At 44.0% G+C, this 27,376-nt stretch overlaps 1 protein-coding gene across 3 annotated transcripts; it reads right to left on the bottom strand.

The window, feature by feature from the left end:
• Window positions 1-476: 476 nt before the first annotated feature.
• xpo5 (exportin 5) lies at window positions 477-27,356 on the bottom strand. 3 transcript variants are annotated; one of them, XM_080781826.1, is made up of 33 exons: window positions 27,229-27,356; window positions 25,240-25,361; window positions 24,330-24,402; window positions 24,105-24,242; window positions 22,754-22,936; window positions 22,423-22,449; window positions 21,860-22,084; window positions 20,999-21,075; window positions 19,859-19,903; window positions 18,405-18,504; window positions 18,223-18,306; window positions 17,925-18,050; window positions 17,678-17,768; window positions 16,702-16,830; window positions 16,138-16,253; window positions 15,791-15,946; window positions 15,601-15,642; window positions 15,418-15,507; window positions 14,395-14,594; window positions 13,668-13,767; window positions 12,855-13,036; window positions 12,344-12,444; window positions 11,891-11,987; window positions 10,744-10,879; window positions 8,938-9,036; window positions 8,751-8,797; window positions 8,123-8,229; window positions 6,617-6,679; window positions 5,880-5,971; window positions 5,220-5,327; window positions 4,453-4,590; window positions 3,793-3,957; window positions 477-2,626 (listed from the first exon to the last, which is right to left on the bottom strand). In XM_080781826.1, the coding sequence occupies exons 1-33, from the start codon at window positions 27,331-27,333 to the stop codon at window positions 2,486-2,488; spliced, it is 3,705 nt and encodes a 1,234-aa protein (XP_080637952.1). In that variant the 5' UTR covers window positions 27,334-27,356; the 3' UTR covers window positions 477-2,485. The 3 variants fall into 3 exon arrangements, with proteins under 3 accessions (XP_080637952.1, XP_080637953.1, XP_080637954.1); XM_080781827.1 differs by having other exon boundaries at window positions 21,860-22,051; XM_080781828.1 differs by having other exon boundaries at window positions 21,860-22,045.
• Window positions 27,357-27,376: the final 20 nt, after the last annotated feature.

Below are 27,376 nucleotides of genomic sequence, written 5' to 3'. Positions count from 1 at the left end.
TAATTAAAAACCAAAACACTTGGTGTCGGACTGTCGGTGCAGGGTGGGATACCCCATCCTCTCCCTTAGAAGCATGGCTGTGTCTGGGAGTGTTCTGGGCAGTGTTGTTTTTGGCAGCAAATTTCTGTTTTAGTTTTAGTCAGTCTTTGGAATGAAACTTAATTTAGTTTTAGTCACATGGAATGTTTTAGTGTTAGTCTAATTTTAGTCGACTAAATGTCATGCGATTTTAGTCGAGTAAATCTACAGTTGATTCAGTCGACTATAATGTATTTGGCGTCATAATGGCTGATTTTACACTTGCTGAAAATAATCTACAATCTACAAGCTCACATCGGCTATTTTCAGCATGCAACCAAGTGTAAAATTACTTATACTGGATCTCTTCTCCACTAGTGACTATAAAACTAGACTAAAGGGACTATAGTCCCTTTAGTCTAGTTTAAATTTGTTGACGAAATTGTCAATAATATAGTCTTAGGTTTCGTTTAGTTTTCCTCAGTGAAAACAGGTAGTCGATGAACATTTTTCGTCATAGCATTAGTCGACGAAATCAACACTGGTTCTGGGTCTGAATCCACTACTAACACATCCAATCCAAGCCACGACATGAAAGGAAATAGCTTTTTTTCCCTCTTTTTGGTAACTATGACTGATCCAACGCTGATTCATACTTGCGTCTCACGACGGAGCATAAATTAAGCATGAGTCTACTAAAACAAAAAAAACACACAACACATGAAAACAGAAAAAATAACATTCCTTTGTTGTTTTGAATAAAACAGAATGACCTGTTTAAACAATGAAGGAATGTAGTGCTGGTTTGTCCTATTCTTGTTCCTTTTCTTCTTCACTGGAAGCAGGAGTGTCCAAAACAAAAACAGATATATATATAAAAGAAATCTGAAACTCAAACAATTTAAGTACAACATACAGTAGTGAACTCACTTACATTAGCTATTAAGTTCACCACTAAACAGGTTTGTTTTCCCATTAACAAACAAAAAGGTAGGAGCGCACACCAGTAATGGGGAGGTGCTGACCGCAGGAGACAAAACTTGGACAAAGAAAGAAAATAAACTTCTATTGAACCGACGTTTCGGCAAACGGTATTTCTTCTTCAGGGTGAAGAAGGCATACCGTTTGCCGAAAACGTCGGTTCAATAAAAGTTTCTAGCATCGTGACTATACGAGCTGTGCGGTCTCTTTTCTTTCTTTGTCCTTGTTTATCCAGTAACGGACAGCGGGCTGACCAGTTATGAGATATTGTGTAATTTTGGCACTGTACTGCAGTCTGTAGTGTGAGGGTTTGTGCGACCGGTGAAGCGTGTCCCAACATATTATAGTAAAAAAAAAAAAACACCAACTGAATTGTATAAGACAGGGGGGGGGAAACTGCAGTATTATCTGGAGGAATAATAGTCACACCAAATAGCAGTCTCTCATTTTTAAAACCATACTATAGTAAATTAACCCATTAAAACCGGGACAGTGAGCAACTGTCTCTTTTTTTTTACTCTGTTACTACTGTTTTTGAAAAATCGTGAACATTTGAAAGTCTTTGCATATGTATTTTCTAAGCCAAATTTTTTTTTTTAACTAAAACCTTTTCTTCTGGGGGTCCCCGTGGTACTACATATCTTGAGATGTGGGTCCGCGGCCAAATACATCATTTGGGGGGTCCTTGACATGGAAAAAGGTTTTGAACACCACTGATATACGTAGCAACATACGTTTTTCAGACATGAATAGAACCGGCCTCGGGTCTTAATGGGTTTAAAACATACTATAGTATATTAATCGAAAGGAACGATGTGTCTGCTTTTTCCAGTTCCACTCGTACTAATGGAACGTTATAGGGTTTCTTCTGCCTTTCCTTTGTAGATTGTAGAATTCATGTACCTGAGGTATGTTTTGTATATCCTTCAGGAGTGGAGATAGAGAACCGAGCTTTAGTTTGGGCACTCACAGTCAAGTCATGTACATGAAGAGGTGGTGTGTATGTGTGGGTTTCTGCTGGTAACCGGATAGGTGGGCACCAAGGAAGAGTTGGCACCTTGCAGTTAAATTGGCTATTTTTCCCAAAATGTAAAAAAATAAAAAATTTGGAAAATGTTTTATAAGTAAAGTAAAGTATACATGATTAAAACAAGCTTAAACATTCGACAATTAAGGTTTAATACTTCTTCAATTACTACAAAAACTATATATCCAGTCATTTTAGGGTTGAAGGATAAAATTAAGTCTGAAAATTAACGATGCACTGTGCATGTTCACATCATGCACACTTTACATTTTTCAATATTTAATATTTTAACATTTTGGATGATAAGATAGCCAATTTTACATCGAGGTGCCAAATGTCCATAGTGCCCACCTATCCCTGTATCCTTTCTGCTGCCTAATTCGTGTGTGTGTGCGTGCGTGTATATGCGAGCTTCTGCAGTCCAGTGTGCGTGCGGTCTCTCAGATGGTCCGTGCGCTCCTAAAGCGTGTCCTGGTCGGGTGAGAAGAGAGCTGCCAAGCCGAATTCACTCAAAATCTCTTTCTCAGGCTTGGATTTCTTAAAGAGGGACGGCAGATTTCGGATATGGACCTCCTTCCTGAACTGCTGGCACAGGGCTTTCTACAGGAGATCAGAGATGAGAAAAAGGAAAAAAAGTTAAAACGGCGTCGTCCAAGATCGTAAAGTATAAAAATCCTAACAGGAGGAAGAAACTTTATTAGGTTGTACAGCCCCTGTTGAGTTACTGTACAATTTCCTCTGCCTAGGACGTGACATTTATTACATGGCCCCGAAATTGCAACGCTGCTCAGTGAATTGCAGCATTATATCCGAGACTGTTGGCTGAGCAGTCCACAGCAACGGCTCTCAACGTGGATTCCACGGACGCTCTGGGTTCCTTTATAGGGGTCTAAATAGACCCTTACAAGGTTTACAACTCAGACAGTAAAAGTTTGAGAACCATTGGTCTACACTAGTTTGATGGCCATATTAGAGAAACACTGCCCTCTAGGGGAGGATCATGACCTTAACCCCACAAGTGGAGAAGTAAAACACTGTCACACTGATTTTGAAGCAGGCACATGCACACAGCAGGGGGGTTATGCGCATCTCCGGCCGATAGGTGTGAACGATTTTGCCGACGTGCTAATGGGAGAACATTTAAAACAAAGCCGGCTTGCATGCTGTAGTTTTCTACTAAACAGACATTTGCATGCACAAGGGCTGCCATCTTTTTGCTGTTTTTCGCCCCCTCTCCTCGAAGTTAGACTGGGCCAGCTCTAACACGCACGCACGCACGCCGGTGGCAAAAGGCATCAAAGGGGGCTTAAGCCCTTGCCATTTTTACCTGTCTTTAAAAAACTGCCGTGTGCAGCATTTACTATGGTGAAAGAAATGCAAATTCCCCCCCTTTCCATGCCATACCCGATGGCAGCATTTAGCGGAACTCTCCTGAGCATCCTTTTGAATTAAAATAATTTGTCCTGAAATCCATGTAGTACGCCGCATCTTCAGTAACTAAAGAGTGCAGGGTCTGGCTCGAAAATAGCCAAGCAAAACATTGCAGATCTACAATCTCCCAACGCATCGCACCGCGACACGTTGAGAGCTTGTAGATCCACAATGTTTTCCCTAAAAGGGCACTTTTAGGGTGTCAGTCTCTGCATCTCTAACAATCTCTGCACGTCCGTGTTTTAAAGCTCCCAAAACTTATTTTATTTAACGTTTTCGACCGTATAAGTCTTCATCGGGCAAAAATGTGCACACAGTCTCCTCGGTGAACTCACCCCCACAGTGCCGACGATGAGCTTCCTGAACTGGTCTTTCCTCTTCTTGTCGCCAACGGCTGGTCCGCTGGGGTCCAGTAGCCTGTTGTCATACTGGTCCAGCGCCTCCGCGTTGATGTTTGGGATCTGCACCATCACCGCCCTCAGCTCCGTGTAGCGCGGTCGCTGCATGGGACACACATGGGAGGAAATGAGGTGATGTCATTACACATTATTCGAACCAATTCCTTTCCCCTCCATCAGGCGCCCCGACTGGCCAGGGGAAGGCAGTATAGAGACCAGGATTACTGCATGTTTTTTTTTATGAGGGTAGAAGAGAAACGGGGAGAACATGCAAACTCCACACAGAAAGGCCAACCCACCTAGGGTATGGGCACTGATGACGAGGAGGAGAGAACACCCAAAAACACAAGACCGCAAAAAGTAAAATCTTCTATGCACTCACCAGGTTCTCATAGATAAATAAATAAGCAGCATGCCAGTCTCACCAGGTTCTCATAGATGAATAAATAAGCAACATGCCAGTCTCACCAGGTTCTCATAGATAAATAAATAAGCAACATGCCAGTCTCACCAGGTTCTCATAGATAAATAAATAAGCAACATGCCAGTCTCACCAGGTTCTCATAGATAAATAAATAAGCAGCATGCCAGTCTCACCAGGTTCTCATAGATGACCATGGCCAGCTGCGACAGGGCAGAGTTGCACACCTCGTGCTGGCCGTGCATCTGCAGGCCTCTCAGCACGCTGGTGAAGAACCATGTGACCGCCTCGGGGAGCAGGTTGTTCCACGCAACCTGCACGGGTTGAAAAGACAAACATGACCATCTATTATCTCTACTTAAGCTAGTTGTTGCAGTCAAAAGTTTTCATTAATCCGTTATTAGTTGTCATTGTACTGTATATACGCAATACGCATCCATAACTCGGTTGTCCCACATGAGCCGCCACAGTCTTGTGAATCATGGTTTGGTGTGTGCGTTTGGCATAACTGCCAATCAAAGGGACTGAACCTGGCACTGGCAAATCACTGTGTGTCCTTTCCGGGACTTGGTAAACATAGAACACCTCATCTACACAGGCAAGGAGCGGGCGTGTCCGACGGTGATATCACGCAAAAAACTGTCCTGATAGGTCAATCTGTTACGACGTAGCATGAACCAATCAAATAAATGACCAATAAATAGTAGTGTGTAGATCTCAACCAATAAACGGTATCTGCGGTGGTGAAACCTCGCTGAAAAAGAGTGAATTTAGGAGGGGTGGACGACGTCGCTACACGCTTGCGGTACGTCAGGACAGTCTTGTTGAAAAATATGTATTCTAAATGAGATTTCATCGTTCCCTCGCTCGCATCGCTGGCAGTGTAGATGAGGCGTAACAGCTGTTGGTCCGTTTAGCAGACTGGTGGTGGTACTTGACCTACCTGACGGAGCAGGCCCCAGCAGAGCATGGAGGCAGAGCGGTGACAGTTGCTGGTGTCTTTCCATGACAGAGAGGTGAAGGCCAGGGTCAGCAGATCCATGTAAATGTCCTGGGCACAGAAACACGGTCGGGGATAGATACATCTTTTTAAAGTGAATAGAATACAGTAATGTGTACAGGTTGTCAAACCTTTATTCAAGACAAGGGCCTCCCAAATTGCTATGTATTTGACAGCAGAACTGATAATGGCTTTGCAGCAGAGAGGCTGAATAATACATGGCACTGCTGCTACATCGGCAAGTTCTCCTGACTGAAGAAAACGTGGAATACAAAGTCCTACTAAACCAACCCAGTGGAATGGAAGCCTCTATGCTATTGCGACTGTAATCTACACAGCAGTGGTTCTCAACCTATTCAGGCCCTGTGTGAAGATAATTATATTAGAACTGGGGACCCCACCAAAATAATCTAAATTTGAAAAAAAAAAATACTTTTGATGCAGTAATGGTGTTTTCCTTTTCTTTCCTCCTTGTTTTGGAGATATTAAAAGGTTTTCAAAGAGTCATTTGGGACCCCCCCCCCCCCAAAAGACATATAATACAAAAATATAATAATGTGAGAAGCACTGATCTACAGCATCATGATGGTACTGTAGTCTGACCTCATGTTTGAGCAGACACTTCCCCAGTTCAGTCAGCTCATCTGTGGCGTGTGCAGGAGGAGGGTGGGACGATTCCATCATCATCTCTTCATCTGCGAGAGTGCGCACGCACGCACACAGAAACACACACACACACACACACACACACACACACGCGTTATAAAAATTATCTAGAAGGGCACACACATTCACCACATAGCACAAAACACATGGTAAAAAAGTTCACGTAGAAGGACACACACACACAGAGACGAACGTTGTGCGCGCGCACACCGAGCCGTGTTCTGTCCGTGACCAACGGGCCTAGGGCCGGGCCGCAGGCTCCCACCGTCCACGTGGCGGCACGCCATTTCACCCAGACTGGACTTGCTTCTGCAGCGTGGCAGCATGATGCTGTCCGCTCCAGTCCATAGTGACGTGAAAACAACGTCCGTCAAAAAAAAAAGTAAAGACTTTTAACAAAAACCGTCTTTTACATTCTATCAAACATTTCTTCGGACTTTTCTCCATGGCCGTGTGCACCGCTGCACCACACTCTCGTCCTCTCTATCTCTCTCCTAATTACTATGCAGCGCAGCTGTGCGGGGCCAGGGCCCATATTTTAGGCCCGTGCAGGGATCTAACACACACACACACACACACACACACACACACACACACACAGTCACACACACACACACACACACACACACAGTCACACACACACACACACACACACACACACACACAACCCTTACCGTCTCCTTCTTCCTTGTTCCCTCCTGCATGTTCAGGCACTTTTCTGGCGATACAGCTCACAGCTAGAGGGAACGTTAGCATTACGTTAGCGTTATAATACACAGTTCACAGCTAGAGGGAACGTGGACAATGTTAGCACGTTATAATACAGCTCACAACCTCACATAATAACAACACAAAGGATCCCGTAGGTAGGGTCACAAGAATGCAGTGATGCGCCACATTGATTGCCTCGACTCAAGTTCTACACAGAACAAAAACCAATGGCACAAAATGGTACTTGCATGCCGAGATGGGTTCCCACACGTTTTTTACCAATGAATTTCCAAAAACTTTCCAGAATATTTAACCCAATTTCCAGGCCTACTGTATGATGAGTCTCTTATGTGCAATGTCCAAAGACATGAAGTGTAGGAACAAGAAAGCATAGAATATAGAATGCTATAATTCTATTCCAAATTTCGTGGATCATGCTGCAGCATGTTGTGAGCTTGTAGATCTGTTATTTTTGTCACATACTGTGATACTGGTACACATTTGGCAGCAATCATGCTGCCCGTTTGGTGAATAACGACTTATGTTACATATTTCGTGTAATGTTAAACACGTTTTGGAAAAAGGTTTTTATAAACAAAATCAATAGCCAAAAACAATGCTGGAAAACTGGAAAATAGTTTTTCGAATTTAAAAATATTTCCAGGACTTTCATGACCGTGGGAACCCTGTATAGATAGCAGGAAGAGAAGCTGCCCCTGCCCAATTTTCTCCCCAATTTAGTTGTTGTGCCAAATGAAACAATTCTGTGTGTTGTCACCTGCCACTAGTGAGCAGCCCGTACCAGGAGGACGTAGAGCCGTCGACCTACTCCTCTCGCCCACCACTCCCAGCCCGTAGGATTATGCCCTCCTCCCCGCCCCCGGCTTCCCTCCGCCCAACACGGGCCAATTGTGTTCGGATAGACGCTCAACAAGGCCGACTGCACCATAGACATATAAACGTAGACGCCCGTTCCGGCTCTGGAGCGTATGTGCTCAAGGGAGGGCAGTTCCAGGTCTTAATGTGTTAACCCTCATTCACACCCAACAGACGGTGACCTGAAGTGCATTTTGTTTCCTTTTGAGAGTAGCCAAAGTTACTTTGGCCTGCAAAGTAAGATCAATGGCTCACTAATAGATGCTCGATCAATATGAGACTAGGCAGGATGTACTGTACCGCTGTCTAATACTGGCAACTTAAACCCGGCCTACAGTATATACTCACGAGTCGCAATGCATTGTAAAAACATGTTAAAATCTTTGAATATCTATTCTTTCACAGCGAACCTTTTAACTCTTTGCTTCTGGAGGGTTCCCTGGCACAATATATTTTCTGATGGGGGCCGGCGGCCAATTACATATAATGTTTGGGGACCTTGAGATGAAATAGTTTGAGAACCACTGACATAGAAACATAGTTTTTTTTTGTCATGATTTAGAAGACATTTGTATAGAATCATTTGGACTTACTGAGGAGATCCAGCACCTCTCTGGTGAGCAGGCGGACCAGGTGCTCCTCCAGCATCTCCTGGGTCACCTGGCTGTCTTCATACACCACCTCCTCTTCATCCTCCTCGCTGTGAACACACACACACACACACACACACACACACACACACACACACACACACACACGATGGATTAGAGCAGGCGTTTTCAACAGGTGGTCCATGGAAGTATTGCATGTGGTGATTGTGGGATGTATACACATGGGATACATAGCATAGTGTTAAAAAAGCACTAATCGTAGCCCATATCCCCACCCAACACAACAGTGGTCCCAGGTTGATTTTAAGTCCCTCGTTCACAATCAGTTGAAAACCCCTGGATTAGAGCTAAAGTAAATTTGTATGGCCAAATTCCCATTATGCCATTTGTGAAGCAGTACGTGTGAAAGGAGCCGTTGACACTAGCGTAATTTCCTAAACAAAATGCTTCTAAACATATTGCTAGTTTTACCACTTAAAATGCTCTAATAATGAAAATGCGCACGCGCGCACACACACACACACGCGCACACACACACACACACACACACACACACACACACACACACACACACACACACACACACACACACACACACAGTCACACTTACCCAACAGATGTCCTCTGGTTAATTTGCTGCCACTTGGTGTTAAGTCTCTGCAACATGCAAGCAGAAAAACATTTAAAAAAAATGCTATAATAACTTAATGACATCATGAGAACAGAACTATAAAGGCTATAATGCTGATATTGGGGACAGAAGCACCACCGTGTGGGTGAAATAAATACATCCTAACCGGCAGCATGTAGGCAAACAGAGGGCCCAGCAGGGGGCAGAGTAGAGAGTCGTAGTACTCCTCGGGACAGGACAGCACCAGCTGCTTCATGAACACTCGTACGCAAAGGGTTAAGGACAACATTAGATATTCTACCTGTTTAATACCAGACCCTGTCCCCAATTCTATCTCCATTAAGCTACATACAGATAGATAGACATCTTTATTGTCATTCAGCAGATACATAAAATGCATAGGAGAACGGAATGTCGTTTCACTGGCTTTTAGTATGCTATAGTTAAAAGATACGTTTTCTTTTAGCAAAAGGCCGATGCACGCCCCATAAAGAGCAACATTTTGGCAAGTGTCTGACAGTGTGCAGGACCTTTTCTTTGTTTTTCAAAGATACCCTTTTTAAGTTAAAAGAGAACTAAAATACTATTCAAATCTAAAATCCACTTTTAAAAACAAATTTAAAAAGCACCATTAGTTCATAGAGAGACGGATATTGCACGATAGGAGCCCTTAATCCCTTATAGCAGCATGTGGGGGGGTAAAGGTTAGGGGATATTGCACTTGTTCAAAAGTCTAATGGCTTGAGGGAAAAAGCTCTTGGAAAATCTGTCTGTTTTACTTCCAATGCTTCGAGAGTGAACAGTCCCTGGTGTGGGTGGGTGGGGTCTTTCCTGATGCTGTTGGCCCTAGACAGACAGCGGGGGGGCAGTGTCCTTGATGGAAGGCAGTGACGCCCTGATGATTTTCTCCGCTGTCCTCACTACTCTCTGCACTGCTTTACAGTCTGCTTCTTTGCAGCTTCCAGAGCAGACGGAGATGCAGTTTGTCAGGATGTTCTACAGTGTTCTAGCCTTATTGTAAAGTTTCCGATCCGATGCCGACCATTTGATTTTGAGTATCTGCCGATACCGATTTATCCCGATCTGATATTTATATTTTTATAGAACACTTATGCCATATATCACAATAGTACAACTATAACGATATAATATTGATACTAGGGATGTCCCGATCACGTGTTTTTGCTCCCAATCTGATTATGATCATTTGAAAATGACGTGATCGGTCCCGATTTTCAATCCCGTGATCGGTTCGGGACAACCCTACTGAAAATGTACTGTGGCACTCACGTTTGACCATTTAACAGGGTCACACGTCTGACCATTTAACAGGGTCACACGTCTGACCATTTAACAGGGTCACACGTCTGACCATTTAACAGGGTCACACGTCTGACCATTTAACAGGGTCACACGTCTGACCATTTAACAGGGTCACACGTCTGACCATTTAACAGGGTCACACGTCTGACCATTTAACAGGGTCACACGTCTGACCATTTAACAGGGTCAGACGGGTGAGCCGTGAATACCTTCGACATTTTCCAAGTGGGCCCTGATCCAGAAAAGGTCTGGAAACAGCCTCCTCCTCTACTAATACATTTAGACCTGAGGCAGATTCAAAAAAAAAAAAAGCGGCTTCTAGTTTTCTGAAAACCCCATGTTTCTATGTCAATAGTTCTCAAACTATTTCATTTCAAGGACCATACAAAATATATGTAATTGGCTGCAGACCCCCATCTGAAAATATGTTGTTTCAGGGACCTCCCAGAAGCAAAGATTTGAATTACACATGTTCGCTGTGAAAGAAAATAATGTTCAAAAATTGTGCAAGTTTTCACGATTTTTGAAAAATAGCAGATCTACAAGCTTGTAGATCTGCGTTCCCGTCCTGAACGGGTTAAAACCAACGGGGTAAAGGATGGAAACGCCGGTACATCAAAGAGACCAGAGGATAAGATCAAAGGATATGAATCAAAGGGCGGAATCGGCGCTCAGGCACGTAGTCGAGAGAGATGAAGGCGGAGCCAACTATCTGTCCGGCCAATCCCTCGATGGTGTAGAAGTCTTGCTGGAGCGACAGTCCTGCGTTCCCCAGGATATGGAAGCTACAGAAGAGATGACACAATGGCAAACGTCGGAATAAAAACGCTCCAGAGGATATACGGAAGCTCATAGAATAACGCAAAAATAAATTCTCATGACTGAAACCTTTTTTTCCCAGGCCAAGTTCCGACCTGTGGTTTGTGAAACATTGTGCACAATGCGTAGAGTTGTGATGTTTAGGTACTGTATTATCGTTCTAAACCTATGTTCTTGTTGTTCTACATACAGCCAACGAGAATTACAGATTGAGGCTTAAACCTTCTGCCTTCATGAAATATCCCAGACCAATTGGTTTATGGCAGATGCTTCTGAACAGGGACGTGCAGAGAGTGTTAGAGAGGCAGGGGCTGCAATCCTGTAACAGGGCGCTTTTGAAAATACCAGATCTACAAGCTCACACCACGTCACGGTGCGACGCGTTGAGAGCTTGTAGATCAGCTATTTTCGGGGCACAACCCAGCACTCTTTAGCTAGTAGAGATGCGATGTAACGACATGGACTTCTAAACAAATTTGTTCAACACAAAAGGCTGTGTTTAAGTTCAGGAGACTTTGAGAAAAAAGAAAAGCAATTCTCCTGAATGCTGCCTTCCGGCATGTGGCATGGAAAGAAGTGGCATTTGCATTTCTTTCGCATTAGTAAATTGTGGTCTGGAGAGGGCACTTGTTTTACAGACGGGTGAAAGGGCAGGGGCTGAAGCCCCCTTTGATGTCTATGTGTGCACGTCCCTGATTCTGAACATGCATTCCATTGCTAGTTTGACCACTTCAAATACTCTTTCATCTTAAAATAATTAATAACCGAAAATAGGCCATGCAGTGTTTGATCTGTGGAATCCAAATGACTGAACTCAGTCGTGGCGACTGAGAACTTTAATCCATGGAAGCGACAGAGAAGACGGGACAATGGCAGACAAACAGACACATTTTCATCACATGTAATGATTAAAAAAGCTTATAATAGGAAAGACGAACAAAGTAATAATAGTAATTAGTAATAATAATGTGGATTACCAGTTGTCATATAAGGTGCAGAAGAAACCTTGCATACGCTCCAGGTGTGTTTTATATACAGGTGAGTCTGCGCTCTCCAGCAGAGGTTGAGGAAGACCTAAAAAACAACATCACAACAGTCTGCTGAAACAATCAGACAAAACAAGACGTAAATGGAAAATATGCATTTGGCATAATAAATAAAGGTGCATTTTATGTGGCATTACTGTACGATTGTAGGTTATTTGTTATGTTTGTATATTTCTAAATTAATATGTATTGTATTTTTGGGAAGGGACAAAAATACTAAGGAACAGGAACAGGAACCTATTCTGGGGCGAAAATATCTACATGTTGCTTACACAGTAGACTGCCTATTTTGGGTAGAGATTTAGAGGGGGGAAAAGAAGGGAGCCTAGTATAGAACCTCGGGGGACTCCGGTCAACAATGTGAAAATGACGTGTGTCTCTCACCTAGAACCATGTTCTTCTCTACGTCCATCACGTCGTACGCCCTTTTGAAGGTCTCACTCAGACGAGCCATGTTCTCTGGAGCAAACAGATTGTTGTGAGTTCTGTTGTGCGAGAGACAGAGAGACAGGTGGTTGAGCTCTGACAGTGAGACAGACAGTTGAGTTCTGACAGTGAGACAGACAGAGAGACAGACTGTTGAGTGACAGAAAACGATTGATCGCAAATTCGCAATGGAGCTGTTTTCCTACCAAAGTCGGAGATCGGCTTAATAACAACATGACTCAGTGCTAGGCTAGCACGTTTTCAGTTGGGCAGGTTGGGCAGCAGGGCCAGGATCTGGGGGGTGCAGGGGTTTCTGTAGACTAGTACCTTATGAGAGCCAGCAGGTTGGGCAGCAGGGCCAGGATCTGGGGGGTGCAGAGGTTTCTGTAGACTAGTACCTTATGAGAGCCAGCAGGTTGGGCAGCAGGGCCAGGATCTGGGGGGTGCAGGGGTTTCTGTAGACTAGTACCTTATGAGAGCCAGCAGGTTGGGCAGCAGGGCCAGAATCTGGGGGGTGCAGGGGTTTCTGTAGATGGGAGCTCCGCTGGAGGTGTAGCCCGCCACGAAGCCCCCGGCCTTGGCCTCCTCCAGGTCTACGGGCCAACGGGCACGCTTCACCACGCCCAGCATGGTGTACAGGCAGAAGCTCAACTGCACACAGAGAGACAAAAAGATCTGGAGTCAATGTTCCGTCACCATCAGTGTTGCCCGCATGAGCCGAGCAGCCAAATATAGACCAAAATCACTGTGACGTCACCACAACCAAAATATATTTCCGTGTAGACTGTGACCCCTTTCCACCGGTTGGTTCCCAATGGGAACCGGTTCAGTTCTCTTTGGTTCTTAGTCCATGAGCCAGAGCTATAAAAAAAAAACTAGACCTATATTAATAGGATCAATACAAGCAAATTAATACATGATAACCTTTCCACAGTAGTGACTTTGACATATTTTCTATTATTTTGCATATTTTCCTACATAATGCCTCATTTGCATATTTAAACATGTAAAATTTGTAATACAATAAATCATTGTCTTCGTGTAAGTAATAAATTGGGGAAGTGTCATGGTGATAACAACATGTAGGTATGGTTTTGCCCACTCAATTCATAATTAACGTTTCAATTTTGTAGCTGTGGCTCATGGACTAAGAACCAAAAAGAACTGAACCGATTCCCATTGGGAGCAACCGGTGGAAAAGGGGCCAGACTGAGACAACACCGGTGTGTAACCAGGGTTGCCTGTAAGGTTTGGGAACCAGTGAAGTAAAGTACATGCGTACCCTGGTCCTGTTAATGGCTGCGGTGTCATCGTTGTCATGCTCAGTGAGCAGCTGGTCAGCACCGATGAAGGTCAGGAACTGGGCGGGGTCCCACAGCACCCTGGAACACAGCCACATGTAATTTATACACAGTACCACAGCACCCTGGAACACAGCCACATGTCATTTATACACAGTACCACAGCACCCTGGAACACAGCCACATGTCATTTATACACAGTACCACAGCACCCTGGAACACAGCCACATGTCATTTATACACAGTACCACAGCACCCTGGAACACAGCCACATGTCATTTATACACAGTACCACAGCACCCTGGAACACAGCCACATGTCATTTATAGTTATACACAATACCACAGCACCCTGGAACACAGCCACATGTCATTTATACACAATACCACAGCGTGCTGGAACACAGCCACATGGAGGGGCAGCTGACATTTATCCACAGCAATAGAAAGGTGTGTGTGCGCGCGCTTTGGCAATGTAAACGTATGTAAATGTTTTCGCATGCCAATAAAGCTTCTTTGAATTGTGTGTGCACACCTTTCTGTGCAATATGAGTAGGGTTGAAACAGTTAATCCAACTAGTCGATTTAATCCATTTGAAACAAAAATAATCGATTTAGAAACATACCGAAAATAGCCAGCTATTTCCGCTATATTCGGAGGAGTATAAGACACAGCTTGAACGAGAGGCAGAGAGTTGAACACACTGACCGCGTCATCTCCTCCGACGTCCACTGGCTCACCACGGACGACATCAGCTCCTCCATGAAGGCCTTCTGCTTGTTGAAGTCCTTGAACTGGTTGCTGATGAGCACGAGGGCCTCGATGAGAGCACACTTCTCCATCTGCGTCAGCAGGGACTCGTTGGAGAACAGCTCCTTCACGTGGTTGTAGAGCATGTCGAAACAAGGCTGAAGGAAGGAAGGGAGAAAAGAAAAAGCGTTCATAAGAGGTTAAAATATAAGATCGCCACGACAGGGGTCTTACAATTTAGACATTTAGCAGATGCTCTTAATCCAGAGCGACTTACATTAAGCAAGAACAACACATGGTATTACATCAAATGCATAGAAATAGGACCATAAGTAAGCCAAGAACCTAACATCCGTCGAACAGTAGAATAGAATACTTTTTTCCCTTCCATTTCTATGGAAAATGCATTTGTGGGATGAGGATACGCTCCTCATCCCTGAGTGGGTTGTATGCTGCCATTTGGAGCATACAATGTAGGCACGTCAGACTGAAGCATCCAGTCTGAAATCATGCTAATGCGCCCATGAAGTCCTTGCCATTCCTTAACCCATTTAGGCCTGACTTCAAATTTAAAAAAAAATCATACCCATGTGAACTGAGTGGTGCAACTCCCCCATTAGCAGGCAACAGTGCAGCACGTGCAGCACTATCTCTCTCTTTGTTTCTGACACAACAGCGCCCCTACTGGTACTAATAGTCATACTCGTTAACGTCACATACATAGGTGAACCAACACATAGGTGAACACGGACATTGCTGTTCCTTGGAGTGGTTGTACCACTCAAAAATCTTCTAAATCCTCCAGTTTTCTGAAATAAATATTTTCACGTTTTCAAAAATAGCAGACCTACAAGCTCGTAGCTATGAGCTTGTAGATCCAATAGTTAATTTCCAAGTTAATTATAACATAATATTTAAAACACCAAAAGGGGTTCCCGCCCAAAATGGGTTAAACCTTGACCCACGGCGCAGTGAGCTCACCAGAATGAACTGCGGGTAGTCTCTGCACATCTTGATGATAGAAGAGCAGGCGTGTCTCCTCACGTTCTTAACAGCCCGTGTCCGAGGCGCCTGAACGTCACACATCGGAACATTGAATATTTTCTTAAAAACAGTGACATTTAAAAAAAAGAAATCCCACTCATATGTTTAACAGCTGCTCACCTTGCTTTCCTGGACAACCTCAAACGTAATGGCAGCAAAGAGCTGGAGGCAAAAAGAACAGGCAGGTTAACAGACCACACACACAACAGAGCCGAGGTGAGGTAAGCAATTTCTGACCACTGAGTTGTAGAGACAGTTGTAGCTGCATGGGCCAGTGTAATTTAAAGTCTCCTATGTTATCCTATCTTACCTTGACGAGGACCTGGGGCAGGAAGTTGGGCCGGTGTGTGACGAAGGGGAACAGCGTGGAGACGATGGTGAGCACGCTGGACAGGAGGAGAGGGTCCCTGGTGTCGTAGTTCAGCACGGCCTGCAGGAGCTCCATGCCCTGGTCTACAGGCAGCCTCTGGAACACAAACACATTACATGATTACCTGGTGTCATATAGTTTCATCATTGTATACTTTTACTTGTTTATACATTTTCACTTTTCACTTCCTACCTCCATGACTGCCTGCCTAAATATGTCCCAAACGGTCCAAAAACTGTTACCTCCACATCCAGTATTAATAAGAGGTTAATAAGTTGTTCTGGTACCTCCACATCCAGTATCTTGAATATCTGGCCCATCACACTCTCCATGAAGACGGTCAGGGCGTCCCACTGCACCACAGAGGGAGACAGAACGGAGCACAGGCCCTCTGCCACCTTAGCTATAGGGAGGGAGGAACACACACACACACACACACACACACACACACACACACACACACACACACACACACACACACACACACACACACACACACACACACACACACACACACACACACACACACACACACACACACACACACACACACACACACACACACACACACACACACACACACATCAACCCTAGGTTACAGCATAGTTACATGCAGTGTTTCTATATAAAAAACATTATGATGATATATAAAGAACATTATGAAAGACACTTCCCACCCCGGTCAGTCACTGTTTGAACTGTTGCCATCAGGCAGACGGTACAGAGTGATCAAGTCAGGGACTTTTAATTTCGTTGTACACGTTGCAATGACAAATAAAGATATATCTATCCATCTATATGGTTACAGCATAGTTACATGCGGTGTTTCTATATGGTTACAGCATAGTTACATGTGGTGTTTCCGGTGTCGATGGGGCTGCTGATCTGGTACTGCAGCCACTCGGCAGCGATCTGGAACGCCTCCAGAGGAACGATGCGACACGAGCTTCTCACCACCTCGCTCTGCTGGCCTCGGAACGCTGTTGGGCGGAGGGGGGGGGGGGGGGGGGGGGCAACAGCACAGCGTGAGAACACCAGGGAGAACCCCCAGACAACAAGCAGTAACCAGTCACAATTCATCAAATGAAAACTACATTAAATTACACATTCAATTAACATAATTGTGTTAATTGTTTAAAGTAATTAACATGCATTTTAAAACTGTCCCTCTTTCTAATGGTTTGAGCCTCAATCACCATTCTGATATAACCAGTCCTTTTCATTTCTTTCTGGACTTTTAAAGCAGTTTTAGCTTCAGTACCACAATGTCCTGAGGTGGTGGGGGTGCTGATATGCAGATTATTTAATATTTGAGTCATTATAATATTGACGCTTGTTTCCATTCCATGCCAGCTTGGACAACCAACAATGGTGGACATTGTAAACAAATGGAAATGCAAATTTGGAACTGAAGGGGAGGAATTATACAAAGTAGGGTGGCATTGATGACATCACGATGAGGACAAAATCAGTTGAGCTGTTCCTGAGAGCAATTCCCATTGAAAGCACCTATAAGATATGAAAGCCTGATTGTTCAAAATTGGTTATTTGTGGGGATAGAAAACGCATATGGGAGCCCCAAAAATACAAAAGAAATTGAAAAAGTTGAATTTTATGTTATAGGTCCTTTAAAAGTGATGGAAATAACATGACCCCCTCACTGATTACTTCTAGTGCGTGAGGGGGCCATGATTTCTCCATTTCTTTTTTTAATTTCTTTATTTTTTAAGTTTATTTATTTTGAAAGTGAAATATCCCTTTAAGTGAGGGTGATTAGTGCGTGTAGTTTGTCGCTGTGGTTTTGAGAGGTCTGTCTGCAGTTCTTACAATTAAAGAAGGCGTTGAAGTCTTCATCACTGTCAAAGTCCAACCTGGAGAAATCACAGCTTGGGTTGTCATTCCTAGAGGGGAAGCCTGTCTAGAGAGGAACACAAACACACCGTTTATACCTGTACTGGTTGGTGTAATATTGATAGAACTGTTTATACATGTACTTATATATGTACTGGATGGTGTAGTAACTACAGTATACAGTAGAACTGTTACGGTGCTGTTAAGATAAAATCTGTGGCACCTTGACTAGGTTGGTCATGGTCGCTCGGAGGTATTTGACGGCCATCTCCTTCAAAACCACCGTCTTTGATAGGACCTCGTGTCTGAACACGGTTCCCCACGTAATCTGAGTGGAGGATTTTAAAAACTGGAGAGGAGAGGAGAGGAGAAGGTTTTTCAAGCACATTCAACAAGTGCCACAATGTGAGCTTGTTATATCTGCTAATTTCGAACCACCGTTCTAAAACCACTGTTTTAGAAAGCCTAAGGGTTTCCCCGGTTATAACGGGTTAAATGACTATCCTTAAAGTGTGTCCCACCTGACTGGGGTGCGTGGTGAAGGCTAGGAAAGCTTCGGTGTACTTGCTGAGGTTGACAGGTACTTCCACATCCACATCGCCACCCTGCGGACGGAACACGGTGCAGGCTTTTCATTCATGAACAGTACAACTTTGTTGTGAAGCGTTTATCGTCGACATAAAGCCAAAAGGTGGACTCTCACCACCAACGAGCAGAGCTGGCTTCCCAGTGCACACAGGACTTGACAGAGTCTCTTCAGGAAGGCGTAGCGGCGCTCCACCACTGCCGCCGGCTCTACTGGTCTGCAGTAGGAAGGGGAACACAAACGTCTTTGAACACGGACAGGTAGGGCCGCCGACTACACCTTTCTACACCCATCTGTATCAACGCATTCTGGGCGGGAACCCCTCTTGGTGTTATTGTTGTCATTATCGTGTCATTATGTTATACTTTAGCTATTGAATAGCAGATCTACAAGCTCATAGCTTGTAGATCTGCTATTTTTGAAGAATCGTGAAAATGTGGCACAAATCTTTGAATATACAGTATATTCTTTCAGAGCGAACGTTTTAACTAAATTATTTGCTTCTGGGGGGTCCCTGGAACAACATATTTTCAGATGGGGGTCGGCGGCCAATTACATATAATTTTTGGGGTCCTTGACATGAAATATTGATTGAGCACCACTGACATAGAAACATAGGTATTTCAGAAAACTGTCATGATTTAGAAGATTTTTTTTTAATTTTGACGTCAGGCCTAAATGGGTTAAGGGCTCTTTTCACACAGTGAGCGACGCTACGTCTGTATATTTCGCTTGGATCTGTGTGGTAGAGCTCTTCACAGGTCCAAAATGATAAGACCCGTGATTTTTGTTCCGAGTCCCAACTGGTTCCGAGATTATTATTACACATGGTAAAGTGCTTTGGATACAACCTTTTAAAAGGGACATTTCACTTTCAAAAAACCTTTGGTCATTCTTTTGTCTACTCAGGCTTATATGAACACCCCAGACAGTTGCTTGATATTTGATATTCATTTTAGCTGCCCCGCCCCTTCCTATACAAACCCATTGTCATGATAGATTAATTGTAAACACCCAACATTTTTTCTGGTGACTGATATTGTCCTTCTAATTAATACATGAGTTGGCCGTGTTTCTTCATTTACGTCTTTCATTTATTTTTAATATTTGTTTTGCAAAAGAACCACCTCCATGAGGAGGCCGGAGGAGACCAAATAACACGGCCCCCTCACATATTAGGACAATATCAGTCAACAGATTTTTTTTTATTTTTTCGATGAATCTATCATGGTTAAAATGGAGTTTGAAGTTACAATGGGTTTGTATAGGAAGGAAGGGGCAGCTAAAATAAATCTATCTAAATACTGAATCAAGCACCTTAAAAACTGTCCGGGGTGTTCACAAACTTCACATAAGCCCGAGTAGATGACCAAATGACCAAAGTTTTTTTTTAAAGTGAAATATCCCTTTAACTCGTGTTAACTCCAGTCAGATTGTCCACGCGCCTCGCTACCCGAGCGCTCGCCATCGACGCCCGTCACTGACGATGAAATACTAGGCAGGTGCTTCCCGTATGAAAAAAGGGCCTTTGATGTGGGACACACAATGCATAACCTGGTGGCATCACTTACTGTGTGGGAGAGGATTTATTGCATAACGCTGCTCCGTCTGCAGACCTGCAACCAGACACACACACACACACACACACACACACACACACACACACACACACACACACACACACACACACACACACACACAAGACAATCAACAATGTTGGATCCATAAAGCTGGACGCATGCTACACCCTCTCACCGCAGTGGTTGGAAAACTACGACACACAGACATGACGTCACTGAGCCGCGGTGATGGACGAGTCAGCCCGCTCACCCAGACACATCTCTCCGTTTTTTTACTAACCGACATTACCCTGCCGCATCCGTGATTGGTCTACTCTAGAAGTTGGGTGGGCGGTCCCACCACTGGCTGCAGACAGGATGCAGTGAATGGCTAGTATACTGTAGTATAACTGGGGCTTTAGGAGGAGGGATGGCAGGGTAATGTGACGCTCAAGAATCTCCTCAACCCAACAGAAAACCAGGCAAAGACTGTAAAAGCGGTGCTTAATTTCATGGTAGCAACACGACTGATAACATAGAAGTTATAATGGACAGAAAGGAGGTATATTCCCACCCAGAGGGAGGCAGCAATGTGCCGGAAGGCATCTAGTCTGCCGGAAATCACAAGAAGAAGAAGAAGGGATGGCAGGCAGCCTGGCCACACTTGAACTTCCATGCGTGGACAGAACTTCCATGCGTGGACAGAACTTCCATCTGTGGACAGAACTTCCATGCGTGGACAGAACTTCCATGCGTGGACAGAACTTCCATGCGTGGACAGAACTTCCATGCGTGGACAGAACTTCCATGCGTGGACAGAACTTCCATGCGTGGACAGAACTTCCATGCGTGGACAGAAACTTCCATGCGTGGACAGAACTTCCATGTGTGGACAGAACTTCCATGCGTGGACAGAACTTCCATGTGTGGACAGAACTTCCATGTGTGGACCCACACAGCAGAATGCCGCTGGGCCAAGCTTTTCCGGGAATCTGGCCGACGCGGCAATCTGCCGCACGGGTGGAGCTTATTTTCCATCCACCAGCTGTCTAAAAAACCAGAAATGACGCACAACACAGCTTCTTCTGTCCGCGCATGGAATCGATGTGCCCATAGCCAGGGTGTGTGTGTTTTCAGTGCAGGTATACTCACTGTGCAGCAGACAGGATGCAGTGAATGGCCACGTCGTCAAAAAGCAGCATGAAGGGCTTCCTGTCCTCCAGCCTGCCCTGTGTGACAAGAACCACAACACAACATGTGCTTCTTTTTATGCATTTATTTTTGAGTGGTGCAACCACTCCAAGGAACAGCAATGTCCGTGTTCACCTATGCGTCTATGTGTTGGTTAATGAGCACCAGACTATGGGGTACCAGTAGGGGGGGGGGTGTTGTTTGGTGTCTTTAGCATTTTTTTGTGATGTCATTTGGTGTTTTTAGCATTTTTTGTACTTTGATTGTGCCTTGTTTGATATTTTTAGTTTGATATACTTTGTACTTTGTCTTGTAAAGCACTTTGCGTTGCACTATGAGTACCAGTAGGGGCAAAAGTCTGGGACTGTTGTGCCAGAAACAGAGAGATAGTATTAGTGCTGCACTGTTACCTGCTAATGAGAGAGACAGTGAGAGGGGTAGGGGGAGAGTTGCACCACTCAGTTCACACGGGTGTGATTTTTTACTTGACGATTAATTGTCATAAAAATAACTGTGATTAAACGATTTGAATTGTGTTTTTCTTTCTATTTTTTGCATTGAACATTGCACGTAAAAATGTAATTTCCTTACTTTAGGCTTTGTAATTAAAAGAAACTCCACAGGGCATATAGCTTCTGCTACAATCTTCTATTTATGTGGGTCCATTTTGTTTCATTTTACGCTCTCACATTATTGTTAAACATTACTCAAAGGAGAATTTCAGTACTAGTGTGTGTGTGTGTGTGTGTGTGTGTGTGTGTGTGTGTGTGTGTGTGTGTGTGTGTGTGTGTGTGTGTGTGTGTGTGTGACCGACTGACTGACCTTTCTGCTGATGGCGATCAGAAGGCACTCTGCGGCCTCCAGCTGCAGCTCGGGGTCGCTCAGCAGCAGACACAGCATCTCCAGCAGACGACAGTTGTCGTTGGTGACGTAGGACAGCGCCACCCAGTCGATGTAGCCCGCCAGCGTGTTCAGGGTCACCACGGCCACCCGGCAGTGAGCCCGGGCCTGTGTCTCCAGGGAGAGAGAGAGGGACTGAGCCCTGGCCTGAGAGGGAGGGAGGGACAGAAGGAAGAGTACCCTTTTTGTTTTACTTAATTAAATGTATCAAAACCACAACGAAGAAATTCCCGAAAAGGTCCAGTGCAAAAGATTTACTTGAGTAGAACAGTATAAAAGGTTGATTGATCAGAAATGTAAACAGCACAAAGTACAGTCAAGCTAACACAAATAAGTCCTGGTGACTGGTTTCCATTGTGGTCCTAGGTAGTCTGTTCATCAACAAAATGAATACAATTATAATCACGTTATCATACAAACACAAAACGCTGTACGCACAAAAGAGATGGGGAAAGATATCAGGAGTGCAAGTGCCGTTTTCTCACCTGAAGTTCTTGACCAGGAACATTTGTCTGGACAAGGAAAGAAAAGAGACATTGAGAAGATTTGAATTTGAGTTCCCCCCTACAAGACCTACAAGCTTGTAGACTTGTAGGTCTGACAAACCCAAGGTCTGACAGTCATTAGACCAACAACCCACCCCAAACCCTAACCTAACCCTAACCGCAAGCACGATGCAATGCATGTCGGGAGCGACGGGTGTTGGACCTTTGGTGTGTCAGATAAGCGTGCGCACCCCGGGTTAAAAGCTATAAGGTGACACAGATGCGGTTCAAGGTCTTAAAGAGGGGGGGCTGGAGGCTATGTGTGACTGACCAGCTTGCGGTAGTCGTCCACATTGATCTGCAGGATGCCCAGCATGAAGCTGAAGATGTTGTCCATGTTCTGGGTGAGGGTCTGCTGGATGTCCCGGCGCCGCTGGGTGGGCAGCGTCTGGAAGGTGATCACGTCCTCCGCCAGCCGCAGCAGGATCAGCATCACCAGCTCCGTCTGAGCCTCCTGTGGGAGGGTTGATTTTGACAGATTGTTTTATTATTTATTTTTTTAGTCATCTGAAATGTTTTGGTTTTATTCTAGTTTTATCCACAGTATTTAGTCGACTAAAATGCATTTTGGCGGTTCTTGCTGCCATTGTAATGCCTGATTTTACACTTGGTTGCATGCTGAAAATAGCCGTTGTGAGCTTGCATTTCTGCTATTTTCAGCATGCAACCAAACATAAAATTATGTGTATTTTAGTTCTACTGGATCTCTTCTCCACTAGTCCCTCCCTGATATTTAGAGCGGGCAAGTAATGTTATCAGGCAGGTGCTACCACTAACGAACTCAGAAATTACATATACATACATATAGACATATACATACTGTATATATAGACATATGAGCATGTTTCAGTGTCGGGTGGACTAAAGGTAATGCCCCTATGTATACATGTACAGTATGTAATCTGACACCACTGCCATAACAGGCATAAGTAATCATTACCGTACTTCAAAATACTAATTTTTTTCCTCCAAAAGCAAGGTACATAGCAAATAGCTAAACCTAATAATTCAATATTGCAAACGTTCTTTCACAGAGAGGAAGAGATTTGAACGTTTGTAGCGGTCTACAGTACTTGCACGCTCTGCTTGCGCACTAGACTTGTGTGCAACAAGCAAGTAGGCACTCGACAGAGTGCAGTTCTAGTTTTGTCTAGTTTTCTTCTTTTTGTAGTTTGCCGAGCTACACCGAGTGCGTGTAATGTGTGCACAGTCCACGAAATACATGCGCGTGCAAATGCGCATGCAAACCCCAGTGCCTCCCCAGTGTCCCCCCAGTGCCTCCCAAGTGTCTCCAATAGAAATACAAGAGCAATAATACAAATTAATCTTAATTTATTAATCTAATTAATTAATCTAATTAATTAATTGATTAATCAAAACTTTATACTTTAAACTTTATACTATTTCCTCATTAACAGAGGAAATAGCCGATCTACAGGCTGTGAGCTTTGGAGATTTTCGAGTGAGCCGTGATCGAGAAAAGGCTGGGAGGAACAACTGTTATAAACATTTATGACACAGCATCATTCCCAATGGCACGGCTTGCTATGCAAAATGACATGCAGAATACTTCTGAGGTAAAAACGACTGGAATAGGGTAAGAGAATACATGAGTCACTCACCCCTACGCTGGTCAGAGATTCCATCTCTTTCAACATGTCTGGCCACTGCTGAGGCCACTCTCTCTTGATCATTTCAACTATGATGCGTGACAGAGCATCTTTAATGTGACTCTCCTCCTCCATTATGGAATGTGTTCCCTGGCAAATCAATCAACATCAAACATGCATCAGAATGAATAACCTAATCGAACTCAGGTCTTAATGGGTTAAGACAATCAGGCTTACCTCCGACAGCAGCTGCATGGCACAGTTCTTGAGCTGAACCTTCTCTGGCTGGGGCATATCATTCCATCTGAACCTGCTCAAACGCATGACACAAGTCACACAACACATCAGAACGGTATCCCCTAGGGGGGGTCGCCAAATTATTATGGCGGGTCCCCAAATTATAAAAAAAACAAAACTGAATGGCTTGAAAATGGAAATGAAGAGTTTACATATAGTACACATAATACATGCATACACATTCCCTAATGATTATATCTGGTTTCAGTATTTATTTATGGTGTATTGTCTCTATTATTAAGGTTATTGTAGCAGTCAATTTATATTGGGGGTCGGGAGGGGGCAGGGCGGGGGTCCCGAGACATTGCCAAAGCATTTCCGGGGGTCCCCGGCCAAAAACGTTGACCCTGCCCTAGGGTAGGTGGGTGCCCTCACAAAAAACATGCAGTAAAGTACATGTTGCTCTCGTCACACAAATGTCACGCATTATACTTTCTATAATATATAATAGTCTATGATAGTCAAAAGAGCCTCAATATCCTCATACCTACTTCTCCAAAGTGAGTGACAGCCACAACACTAGATGGAGAGTGACCATGATGGGGTACCACCAACACCCAACGCTAGATGGAGAGCGAGCATGATGTGTTCCCTCTTACTTACCTACTTACCTAATATTTGCCAATTTGGTATTACAAATAAATTGTCACTTTAGAAATGTGCAGATTATACCCTGTGTACTTATATTGTATGTTGGTTTGTTTACTGTAGAGTAGAGTGAGAAACAATATTGATAATCATCTCCCAAAAATAATTTGGCGACTGCCAGTTTGGGAACCTCTACCATGTGCTGTGTGAGTCATAAAGTATTCAAGAAATCAATCAGAAGCTCTTCAATTGGGCCACTCACTTGATGACGTGTTCGAGGATCTGCAGGCCAAAGTGTCTCACGACGGCGTTTTGGCTTTTATCGGCCAGCTGCAAGCCACACGGCACACAGAACACACACTTCTCTTTGAACTCTTCACAGAACTGTCGACATAATAACAGAAGAAAATGTCATACATTTATCTGCAGGCGGAAGATATTCATACAACTAGCTCTGGGGCACAGCGGTTCGGCATGCTGTAGTCTTCAGATTACATGGATTCAAGAAAGAAATTTAATCTCAGGACTGATTTTTATTTTGTTGTTAGGCAATAGATCTAATCTTTGTGAAAAGAGCACCCACACAACGCTAGTGTGGTGTTTCATGAACAATTAGTGCAAATAAAATTTATGTTGATGTTTTGGTAGCGACACAACCAACCAGCAGAATAAATCACAGATGCTTATTAACCTTTTGCTTTTAGTTCATTAGGAGATCGCACATTCTATTGCTACTTGCTGGCCAGTTCAAATAACGCTTTAATCTTAAAATAACCAATAACGGTGTATGACATCATGCACATAAGACATTCTATTATAGAATCCAAATGACTGAAATCAGTCATGGCAACTGAGAACTTTAATCCAGTGGTTCCCAAAGTGCTCTCCCCCCAGGGGTCCTTGAGGGAGTTCCAGGGGGTCCCCAGCTAAATGATAGTTTGGAACCAAATGGACCCTTGCGGGTCAAATGGTCCACACTCAGAGTTAAAATTAACATTGATTTTACAATATGAATTGGGGTCTCAGAGATATAAATGGCATTAAATGTGGGCCTGTACACTAATATGCATGTCAAACTGAGGATCCTTGAAATTAAAATGGTTGAAAATCACTGCTAGGGCCGTAAACATATTCTCTTATGGGGGTCCCTATCTCTTCAAATGGGGGTCTGCAGGCTAAAGTGTCAATTTGGACGTCCTTGACATGAAAAAGTTTGGGAACCACTGCTTTAATATACCATGTTGTGTTCTATTTATAGTATGGTAGTTTTAATTATTGTAATTACTGCAATCAGTCATGGTGGCTGATCACTTCAAATCCATGAGTAATGCATTTCAAAACATATTGTGAGCTTGTAGATCTGCTATTCATTCTTTCCATGATAGGGATGCTGGGGTTGGAGTGTTTATTATAAGCTCCCTTAGATGACCATGGTGTCATGTTAAAGATGATTACATGATCCAACAAGTCCATGTAACAATTGTATCGCTAATGCTTTTGGAACTTTAGAATACGTCCTGCAGTGCATTTCAACCACTGTGACTGTGGCATTTCTTTCCATATCCTTTAGTCTGTTGTCTTTTCGTTGTAAAGTAAAGTGCGTCTGTAAAGTGTGTGTAACGTTGAATTGCATGTAAACATCAGCTAGAGGATCCATCCATGGTGGCTATATTAAATCAGAACATTTGCCAAGAAAATAAGAGCAAAAGTCACACTGCCATTAATTATCAGTTGTTAAATTGCTGTACGCCACGTTTGTCTCCTAAACTTTACACCTCTACACTTTTTTCCTCGTCCATTCCAATGATGGCTATAGTGGTCATTGTCCCAACGAATGAATGAAGTGGCAATGTGTGCTAACATCTGTGCAATGTGGTGATGTCCAAAGCTAACATTGCTAAGTGTGCCAGCTGAGCTGTCACTAAAACACTTCACTAATTCAGTGCAAAAAGTGTGTGGACCTCTTCTAACGTGACCAAATCTTTATACTATGTATGCGTGTTTGTTTGTTTTTGTATTTTTTTTAGCTTGAGCAACATGTCGGCTTTTCAGAACAGAGCCACCATACGTCCATAGAAGCAGCTAAGCTAACCGTTAGCTCTGGAGGACCAGAGCTAGCCGTTAGCTTAGCTAGCGTGTTCAGCAGCAGCCCCGTCGACATGCAGCTCTGATATGCAGCTCTGAGCTACCTCCTCCAGGGCTGCTAGACCTCCATGGTTCAGCCCCAGTGAAGTCACACATGCTTCTATACCTTCAGAGCCTCCAGCCGGTATATCTGGCTCGACGTTGCGTCCATCGTGACGGTCACAGCCTTGATGAGCTGCTCGCACATCGATGCCACCTGCTCCGAAGACATGACTGAAGTCCTGTCTGGATGTGTGTCAGTGTGTGTGTGTATG

The sequence above is a fragment of the Protomyctophum bolini genome, assembly GCF_963924005.1.
Source record: "Protomyctophum bolini genome assembly, chromosome: 14".
NCBI lineage: Eukaryota > Metazoa > Chordata > Actinopteri > Myctophiformes > Myctophidae > Protomyctophum > Protomyctophum bolini.
The sequence above is the reverse complement of the archived record's forward strand: the minus strand, read 5'-3'. Positions and strand labels throughout refer to the sequence as shown.